The 10,572-nt window shown below is 35.6% G+C and overlaps 1 protein-coding gene across 1 annotated transcript; it reads right to left on the minus strand.

The window, feature by feature from the left end:
* Positions 1–340: 340 nt before the first annotated feature.
* Positions 341–6,384, minus strand: LOC107913692 (nucleolar MIF4G domain-containing protein 1). The gene is made up of 12 exons (XM_016842351.2): positions 6,130–6,384; positions 5,294–6,053; positions 5,138–5,205; positions 4,669–4,751; positions 3,801–3,900; positions 3,076–3,161; positions 2,517–2,599; positions 2,089–2,216; positions 1,900–2,001; positions 1,295–1,588; positions 1,092–1,214; positions 341–928 (listed from the first exon to the last, which is right to left on the minus strand). Exons 2-12 carry the CDS (start codon positions 6,039–6,041, stop codon positions 545–547), a joined length of 2,199 nt encoding a protein of 732 aa, XP_016697840.1. The 5' UTR covers positions 6,042–6,053; positions 6,130–6,384; the 3' UTR covers positions 341–544.
* Between the last annotated feature and the right edge of the window lie 4,188 nt (positions 6,385–10,572).

A 10,572-nucleotide genomic window follows, 5' to 3' on the forward strand; every position in this document is an offset into this window, starting at 1 on the left:
ATTTTACCGAGTAAATCTAAATTCGATTTTGCGGAATTCATTAACTAGGTGTAATCTTTAGGTTAGAAAACTTTTACTTGATAATTTATTTAAGAATCAAGCTCATGTTCTACTAGCCAAACAATCAACCGTTAGATTCTTCAGATAGAAAGAGGATCATTTAGTTCAATTTTATGATAATGCATGATTTGATTGTAATAATAATCCTATATTCTAACAGACTGGCATTTGTTTAGCTAGTAAGATCGTAATTGCAATGTAAGTACAATCTTAGAAACACTTTCCCAGTATTTCATTGCAAAAATTTCTATCTGATTCCATGATGCTTCTGGATTACTCGTGCTTTAATTGATTTTTATACATTTTGAAATACAAGTAGAACACAGGGCAAGTTTTTCATAAATTGTTAAAATGGTAGGGAAAAAAATAAAGATTATACACCTCATCCAAATGCTGAGTTCCCCTAAACCCTGCAAAATCTGGTCAAGTTTTTCTCTAAAAAATTGGACATTGCGATTCAAAACTAAAACTCAAAAATTAATGCTCACATTAAAACTCCCTCGGTGTTATTAAGGGCTTTCTTTGCAAGCTTAAATTTATCATTTACTTTCTTGTTAGTTTTCACGACATACTCCTTGATGAAGAACTCCATACCTTGCCGAAGAGTTTCAAGCTCGGGGGTTACAGCTATACGGGTGAACATGTTCCATATAATCTTATCAGGATACTCAAATATGGCCTCGAAAAGCATTCGGAAATGCATGATCTTTTTTGGGCTTAGCATCTGGGGATCACTCCACTCCACTGTTTTCAACACAGCAAGGGAAAGAGTAAAAGACGCAACCATTTCAGCCATGAATTTTGCTAGGTGCATCGACCTTAAAAGTGGCATTGAATCCAACTCTTTGAAGTGATCCCAGAGACAATACTGTGGGACATGTCAAAATTAAAAGGTCAGATACTAGCATCGCAAAAAAGTTCATTTCGCATGCACACTACACAAGAAAAACAATAGGCATTCCTAATATCTTCACTAGGTTGATCTTGTGCATTCCTTACATTTAATCCACAATTGGAAAAGAGAAGACTACCTGTAAGGTAAACTTGTGGTTTTTTTCATGCTCACACAACTTAGCAGCGAGAACAGTGTAGTACTTGTTAAAAACCTTCTCTTGCAAGCAACATTCCACGAGAACCCGCATAATATCTCGGTCCTGTAAGCAGATATTTGAGTTAACTATTGAATAGACAAAAAAATAAGCATTTCTTCTCAATCTGAAGAACAGCAGCCTACCTGCTTTCCAGGCAAATCCAACCGTAAAAGCTTCTCAAATGCATCGATGTAGTCTTCCCCACTCATTATTACACAAAAGATTGCCCTCCGAGCATCTGTATTCATCCTCTGTGCAGCAGCAAGCTCCAGCATTTTCTGAGCTTCAAGAGCCTCTTTGTCAATGCTGTTGGCAACCTCTTCGACATTATCTGTAGCAGAGGCGATATCCCCGGGTAACCACCATTGGCCCTTTTTGTCAGGATCAAGCAGTTTGCTCCATTTAAGCCCTCTAATTAAAATATCCTCAACCCTTAACTGAAAATATCAAGGACGATGGAAAAATACGTGAACAAAAAAGGGAGAGAAAGAAATATAAGATCCTATATATTATCATTGTTTATAGCCGACAATAACTAAAGAAATATAAGATCCTATATATTATTATTATCAGAAGTGCGCAAATGAAACCTATTAACAACTTAAGAACCATCTTGAGAACGAAGATAAAGAAATATAAGATCCTATATATTATCATTCTTTATAGTCGACAATAACTAAACTAAAGGTCTGATTGAAGAGACACTTGAAGCAAGTCTAATTCAAAGTCCAAATAAAAGAAGCAATACCTTCTGTAGCCATTTCTTTATCCAAGTGTGTTGCACCGTATCCTCCTTGGGCTTTTTCTTGTTATTTTTTATATCACATATCGTTTCAAGCATGAATTCCATCTGCAAAAGTAACAATATAATAAGATTTTGCAAAATAGAAAGAAAAAGTAGCATACTAGATCTAAAAGAAAATTAAAAAAATCTTACTCTCTTGCCGTTTATTTTAGCCTCGCCACCTCCGGACAAAGCCTTTAACTCATTCACCCTATTTTGAACACAAAGAATAAAGTTTTTCATGGCAACTGGATCATCGCCCCTTATTTTCATCCCACAGCCTATCATTTAATGAAAATTAATGTTAGCAAAAGCTTGCTTGTCCAGCATTTGGGCAATTTCTATCTACACAAGCATCAACATTATGCTATCATCAAATACCATAAAAGGATTGCTTTATGCACCCTAAAACTTGCAAAAGAATGAAATGGAAAGGATAATCCATGTCAACAAATAAACAGGAAAACTAACGGGTATGGCATGTTTAAAGCTTAAGCATTCTGATCTCGATAAATACTTCTTAACAATCAAGTTTTATAATTAAAGAAAGAATAAAAGAAAAGGGACTTGCAAAGCCTTACATTGCAAAACTGTCAGGATGGTAGAAACATCAATCTCTGTCAACCGCTTGCTCAACATGATCAGAAAATCGTATATTAAGTCACTGGGAAGCAATCATCAGAAATACTGCTGTGAGAATAGTGTTTTTAATACATCAAAAGGCATACTTGAACGTATGCTAAGTTAGATTACTGCAGCCAACTCTAGAACAAAAATGTAATGACCATGAAGCAGCTAGTATAAAAGATGATAGAAATGCGAATTGGGTGAAGAATCACTTATATTGCCATGACAGAGCATTCATAAAATGTATGAAAATATTGTAGGTAATTTCATGAATCAGAAAATTGTGACGCATGATAACAATGTCCAATATCCTTCTACATAGGACTATAATAATGCTTTCTGGCGGCCATGATGGCCTGCATCCTATGCATCTGACCACATTGGCATCATGAAAGAGAATAGAGCATTAAAGAAATGCTCTTAACCATGAACCTATTCACTTCTTGCCTTGGAAATGCTTTCATTAAGAGCATACTAATGAAAAAAAAAAAAAGATTTGCTGAGAGCACCTACCATGAGCAAACTCCAAAAATGCAGAGATAAGAGAGCAAAAGAGTAAGATTTCTCAACGAAAGATTGTCTTCTTTGAGATACTCTTCCTGAAAAGGAAAAACAAGTTAAGCATTTAAAAATGCAGCAGTGCAACCAGGATAGTGATGTAGAACACAAATATGCTAACCGTGGGATTATAGCTTACTTATGATTTCATTTTGTCACTCTGCTTGTGTTTATAGGCAAATTGTAGTATCTTATAGGTCTAGGGTTATGTTTGGAATTTTCCAATTATATTAGTCTAGCATCTTAGTGTGATTTTATTTATCCTATTAGGTTTGGTTTTTTAAGTCAAGTTTATCAGCATTCTAATGAAGTGTTAGTATTTCAAAGAAAATACTTGAGACCCTTAAAAGAACATTGCTAAACTAGACTTCAAAACAAAACCTACTAGCATAAAGGAACCACACGAAGATACTAACCCTAATATGAAAGTATAAAACCAAACATAACCCTAGATTTATAAGATACTAGATAGATTGGCCCCACAAATACAACAGTAACAAAATAAAGTCTTAAGTACCTTAATCCTATAATTAACTTATTTCTGTTCAATATCAAATACTCTAGAAGGCCCAAAGTACCAATCATATATATTATACATACATAGTAATGCTTGATAAACAAGTATAAATAACAATGAAAGTACGTTAAACAAAATTACTACTTAATGTGGAAGTACTTACCTCAAAAATCTTGGCAAGTAAAGCCATAAGTTTTGCGCTGAAATCCACGCCAACTAAAGAAGCCATGCCAGCAATGAAAGCTGCAAAAACTGCAGCATGCCTTTACAAAGAAACATACAACATTAACTACATATACAACTGCTGCAAGGAGAAAAAAAAATGAAAACAAGTACGACAACAAAATCCTAGCTAACCCGGGTAATGGTAGTATGCAACAAGCATGATATTGTGCTAATGTACTCTAATAAGGATCACAAGTATTGCATCTAGAAGGTAAATCACTTGTGCTTGATGAGGAATACAGTTATTACCACATGAAGAATGTATTGTTGGAATGAGAAAGTGGAGTTTCAAATCAAAATATAAATATGCTTTCCACAGCTGTGTAGCTACTATTTTGGCTATATATATTGTGGAAAGATAGCAACAATAATTATTATTCATCTGACTTCCATTATAGCTATTCTAACCAAAAATAAAGACAAATTAAAAATAAACAATAGTAATTTACCTTCCATTATTAATATTTCAACTGTTCCTTCCTCAGATTAACATATATCAGATTGAAAATTAGAATAACAATTACATCATGTTTAGTAAGCAAAAATTTCGTAAGAATTAAAATTTACTTTACTTGTCATTGTACAATGTCAAGTGCAAATTAAAAATCAATGGCAATAAGTATAGGCACATTAAACAAAATTCCCATACATAGCATACATATAAACTGAAAAATTAGGAACTTTAAAGGAACGATGACAGAATTAAAGAGGAAGGAACCCTTTTAGGAGAAAAAAAAAAGAAACGAGTTTTTCTACTTATAATGGAGAATTATACAAATAAAGAGAGAGGCAAGGTTGCTCTTAACTGTTCATTGCCACGTGGACCATTATAACAAGATGCCAAGACCTCCTCACTGATAATCTGGGAGCTAACACTGCGACTAACAGACTGTAGAAGAGTAAAATTATATAGTTAACATTATACGTTTTAATTTCCAAATGTAAAAGCAGAGGATACTGCATAGGCAACCGCATGCTAATTTCTTTGAAAACCTATCACAAGAATGGAAGTTGTTTTGGTATTATATTAACTTCCTTAAATTAACCAACAAACTCGTAAATGCAGTTTCGGTAAAACCACAGCCCCTGCATTAACCTAGTTGGAAATAACTGTACCAGTTGTATGCACTTATGCTAGAAAAGATTAATATAACAACCAATTATATTTACTCAGAGTGAGCGTGCATATATAGCTTAAATCAATTGCAGTAAGATTCAGAAGGCTTGATATGAAGTCTATTGAAACAAAAAGCTATAGACAGCATAGCAGCATACACGAAAAATTGTGGCCATTTCTCCTGTAATTGATTCCACGTTAGATTCAGAAAGCCTATTAAGAAGACCTGGAACATAGAGAAAAATAAGTGGCATGTCAAATTCCAAAAACGAGAAGTGAACTTACTAAAGTTAATTAAAAGTGAATATTCATACCTCGTACACGTCTGCGCATTCGAGTCTGCTCCTCTGATTCATTCTTTGTCTGGGATCTCAAGTGAGGTGCAACATATTTCCCGCTGCTCTCCATTCCAAGAGCCTTAGTTGAAATTTCACCTGACGCTACCTCTGCATTGTGGCACTCAGAATGCGGGGTAACAGAAAGGGCAGTTTCACCCACCATGTCACTTTCTTGTCCTTGCAGCAAAGACTTCCTCTTCTTACGCCTCTTTTGTGAAGGTGCCTTCACAGGAATTTCTACCACTGTTGTCTCTGAATACTCCTCCCCTTCGGAAGCTTCAATAGTTGAGTCATCTCCAATATCATCTTTGATAGCCTGCTGCACTGACTTTTTCTTTTTTCGTTTCTTACTTAAAGAATGGTTCACAGCTTCCTCATCAGAAAATCCTTCAAATAAAATATTAAGTCCATCATCATCTCCCCTTAATTTACCGCCCTTCACCTTGAGTTTCTTAGCAAGTTTCTTCTCCAATTCCAAGTCCTCTTGTGCAAGCATGTCCGAATTTGGCATCTCCATTTCAAGATACTCCTCGAACTTGGTTTTCGATGTTCTTTTCAAATCCTTCTTCGCTTTAGCTATCTTAGATTCATTAGCATCATGATCTTCCTCAGACTTCAATTCACTAACTCGTTGCACAATATCATTTTCTTTAACAAGCTGCATTCGTGAATTCTTTATTTTGTTCCCCTTTTTCGACTTTAAATCCCCTGCTTTTCTCTTCATCCTCAATGATTTCTGTAATCATAGAATTAACATCATATAACAGAGAGTGACTTTAGTTGTCCTACAATTTTTTCCTAATCGTTCTCACCTTCGTTACCAGGACTCGGCAATCTGGGGTGCAGTACCTGTGTCGACACAATTCGACACGGGATACGGGTCAGATCCAGCATAAACCAGCGGACACGGCGGTGAATGCAAACTGAGATGAGAAGAGAAGAAAAACAAAACTGATTTACGGAGATGAGAGAGAAGAGGGACGATGGTAGGAGGAAGATGATAGAAGAAAGAGGAAAGACGGTTCAAAATAAATGAACAAAAATTTAGGGTTACTAAACGCTGTACTCTGGTGGCAAAAAAAAACGTTGTACCCTATATTATATTTAGGTTAAACTACAAAAATAATCCTATATCTTTGTTTAAGTTTACGTTTTGGTCATCAATGTTTCAATTCTAACAATTAGGTCACAGGCGTTATCAATTGATAACAATTTGGTCACTTTCCATTAGCAGCCATTAAGTGTTGGACAAAATCATAGCCGGCCCATCAAATGGTGACGTGGCTTCCATGTCATTATCACATAATTTAAATATATATTTTTAATTTTTTCTTATTATTTTCCTTTCTTTCCTTTCCTCTCTCTTTATCTCTTCTTCTTTCTTTTCTCTCTTCTCCTCTTTTTATAACTCTATCCGCCATTATCGAGAGCTTCTATCAAAGGCCATCAAAATAAAGATCTTCATTATTCAAAAGTCTTCACCCTCATCAAAGTTCATTAAAAAAACACAAAGTTTTTGTTATTTAAGCAACCTGAAGGTTAATTACTGAAGACTTGTCAGTATCCAGTTTTGAGATATCAATTACTTCATTTGAATCAAGTTCATGTCGAACTAGTTGCAATAAGAATCAACAAAACACATATATCAATAGAATCAAAAGCATTGTAATTTTGAAATTATTATTACCATAGGAGCTTGATCATTCTATGTTGGTTGATCCTTGATGAATTCTTTATCATCCATGTCTTTGCCTCTATTTACTTCTACGATCCTACAAATATCCTAATGTCCATAATGTCTTGCGTCTATTAATGGCTTCACAAATAAAAACCAAAGAAATTAAACCCTAAATTTGTATTTTTCACTAACTAATTGAATTGCAAACATTAATGCAAAAAATGGCGATGAAGTTGGGTGCATACACTACAGTTCCATTGGTCAATGAGGTTAATATTGGCCTTATAAAGGAGAAGAAACTCAACAATAGAGGCATGACCCTCACTAGTGGTGAGATGCAAGGTAGTTCTCTGGTCATAATCTTGAACATCTATAATGCGCCAAAATTTGAGTTTTGTTATTAAGTTGTGTCGATGAATATGTGTATGCTTTTGTGGTTGTGTGTTTTGTTTGCTCACTTGAGATCTGAGGTTCAAGTCTCATAAATTTTAGAATTTTTTAGTTTCTCTATTTAAACCTTTAACTTAGGATTCCTTGTTTAAGTTGAATTCGGTGCCTTTTTATGTCAAGAATGAGCCTGCTGGTTCATTAATTAAGCATATGCCTATTACCTAATTCCGTGCTCAAGTCTTTGCGTACGCAACAAGGATTACATTTTTGCACTTTTTTTTGTAAAAACTAAAATTTTAAATGCTCATTCCGTCTACCGTTACTTAGACATTTTTTTTATTTCTTTATCCTTATTCTTTCCAAAATTGTTTTATTTTATTTAGTACGTTCTTCTTAAAAATTTTCTTTTTGTTCTGTTCACCTTGTGTAATTATTACGTCCGGTTATGGTATTGCTTATTCCAGTGTGCTTTAAGGTATAAGTTGAGTCGATTATCTTCGTTATATTGCGTTGTTGTGCAATTTAGGGATTTTTTCTAAAATCTTAAAGTTGATAGTCTTGTTGTATCTTGTGTTTCGATACACTAGGGGAGATTCAAGGGACATTTAACACCTCCCATTTTACTTAGGAACGGAACATGTATTGCAAATTTACGGTAAGTAGACTTTCACCCGTTTCGTTTAGTGAGCCGAAAGTTTTGACGAAACTTAATTGTCGATACTTGCATGTTTTGCAAATGTGATGTTGAATTGAGTGTTTGGAACTTGTTTTAGGCTTGGAATATGCAGTTGGCTGCTTCTACAACGTCGGGTAACAGGTGAGTACCGAAACCCCTTCTTTTTCTGCATTTCTTTTTTGCCAAAACGGGACTATCGACGACACATGGGTTGCCACATGGCCATGTGAGAGGCCGTATGATGAACCGTGTAACTTTCTAACTCTAGATTTGTAGTCACACAGGCAAACCGCACAAGCGTGTAAGAGGCCGTATGTGGAAAATGAGGTGCAGAGATCATAGGGGTGAAACACATGGGCATGTGTCTAAGCCGTGTAACTCACTGACTTCGTATTAGAGTCACATAGGCATGACACACGTGCATGTTTCCAGGCCGTGTAACTCACTGGCTTCGTATTATAGTCACACGAGCAAGACACACGAGCGTATGTCCAAGCCATATAACTAACTGATTTTAGATTTGAGACACATATGCATGGCACACGGACGTGTGCTAGGCCATGTAAAGCTACATTGGCGTGTGAGCCTGGATGCTGAAACTCTGTTAGTGTGGTAGTTGATGTGCGGGGTAGGAGTAAACTGCCTATAAGATGAGTATGAATTAAATTGTACTGTATGAGCTAGTCTATCATGGATATTAGTTGATTTTGGCTATTGGTATGAATTAGATCTTAATGATATCGACACCGTGTTATACTAGAAATGTGTAATCATATCTACAACTACATTATACATACATGTCTGTTATCTGTTCTGTAACTATTTAGGGTGGAATTTATGAATTGAAGGAAGTGTTCTGTATTGAATTGATGGTTAAATCGCCCGTAATTATGTATGACTTGGCAGTGAGACTGTAAATACTACAACTTGTCATACTAACATTATGAGGTGTGTAGGGATGAATGGGTATTATATACCTATTAGTGTGTAGGGTGGATAGAGATGGTATGTAGTAGATGAAATAGAGAATTGCATCTATATATGTGCTCGTATGACATCTATATTTACTATCGCATTTGTGTTATTCATGTATTTGTAACTGATCTGCTACAGATCAAGACTGTTGAATGTTTGAAACCATTTTAGGTTGTTAATATGACTGATGAGATCGAATTATTATCTGAACACTCCATAACATCTGAACTCTTATTCATAGGCTAATCTATTATGTTAAATTTGACTCTATAACACACTAAGAAATTGATTGAATTTCAGGGAACTCATAGGACTAAGCGGTTGGTAAATGTGGGACTCGGTTATCTATCAGACTTATTATATATGTATTTACGTGTGTGAACCTATGTCTTTGATTTTGTATTTAAGCTTCAAATATTTAACTATGTTTTCAGACAACAAATGATTTTATGGCTTAATTATGGATTGTAAAACTCGCCTTAAGTATGTCTATTTTTCGATAATTTAACGTGACGTTCTAGATTTGACCTTTCCATCTAGGCTGGGTTTAAGGTGTTATATTTAGTGGTATTAGAGTCAGGTTTACAACACTCGGGCGGTGTAATTGGGCCTCTATTTTGGTAAATGGTGTTTTAAATAAAGTATTTTATATCATGAACTTTGTAATTGGTTTGGTAAAGGACCGAGTCTCTGACGTCGCGCTTGTAAGTATTCCTTCTAATATGATTTGTGTAAATTGTACAGTAATAATTGAAATTTTTTTGTTGGTTAATTTTATAACTTGAAATAAATTGATATGTGAATATTGGATTAATTTGTGCACTTCTGATATTGTAGACACTGAAAAGTATGAGTTCGCGAGGAAGTCATGGACGAGGGTCACGTGGGTGTCGGGGCGTCGTAGGAGAGCTCGAGTTGAGTCATCTTCTATAGGTAACATACCCGTTGTGGAGACCAGTGATACCGTTGGTACTCTTATTGCTGAGACAGAGTCTTAAACTATGCCAACCTAGGATGATCCTGTGTCTTAAGCTATGTTACAAGTATTGGAAAGAGTCGTAGGGACTCGTACTATGCCTGGAGTTTGAGGCTCAGATAAAAAATGACTCCGATCAAATGACGTTGAACTATTTAGAGGTGTTATTGGAGTCGTTCCTACGATGACTAAGTACTGGCTCGAGGCTATCGAGTGCATCATGAATGACATCGACTGTACACCTGCACAAAAACTGAAAGGTGCAATATCTCTTCTCCTAGACGAGGCTTACCAGTGGTGGTTGACAGTTGAATAGGGAACCCAATCCGAACTGATTACTTAAGGCTACTTTAAAAGCGCCTTTCAAGGTAAATACGTGGGGGCTAGCTACATGAGGCTTGCAGACACAAGTTTATGAATCTAGTTCAGGGGGAGAGGTCTGTAGCTGAGTACGAGACCGAGTTTATGAGATTAAGCAGGTATGCTCGAGCTAGTTACGATTGAAGAGGATAAGTGTGTATGGTTTGAGGACAGACCGTGTTATGACCTGTGTGTTCTAA

Source organism: Gossypium hirsutum, chromosome D11 (genome assembly GCF_007990345.1).
Source record: "Gossypium hirsutum isolate 1008001.06 chromosome D11, Gossypium_hirsutum_v2.1, whole genome shotgun sequence".
In the NCBI taxonomy this organism is placed as follows: Eukaryota; Viridiplantae; Streptophyta; class Magnoliopsida; order Malvales; family Malvaceae; genus Gossypium; species Gossypium hirsutum.

Bases quoted from the DNA above. Each gene is read 5' to 3' on its own strand.
- LOC107913692 (XM_016842351.2), bottom strand. From the start codon at position 6,041: ATGAAGAGAAAAGCAGGGGATTTAAAGTCGAAAAAGGGGAACAAAATA. The intron at 3,901-4,668 runs GTTAAGAGCAAC...TTCTTTGTAAAG, and splicing joins GGTCCACGTGGCAATGAACA to GCATGCTGCAGTTTTTGCAG. The intron at 3,162-3,800 runs GTAAGTACTTCC...TTTCCTTTTCAG, and splicing joins TACTTGCCAAGATTTTTGAG to GAAGAGTATCTCAAAGAAGA.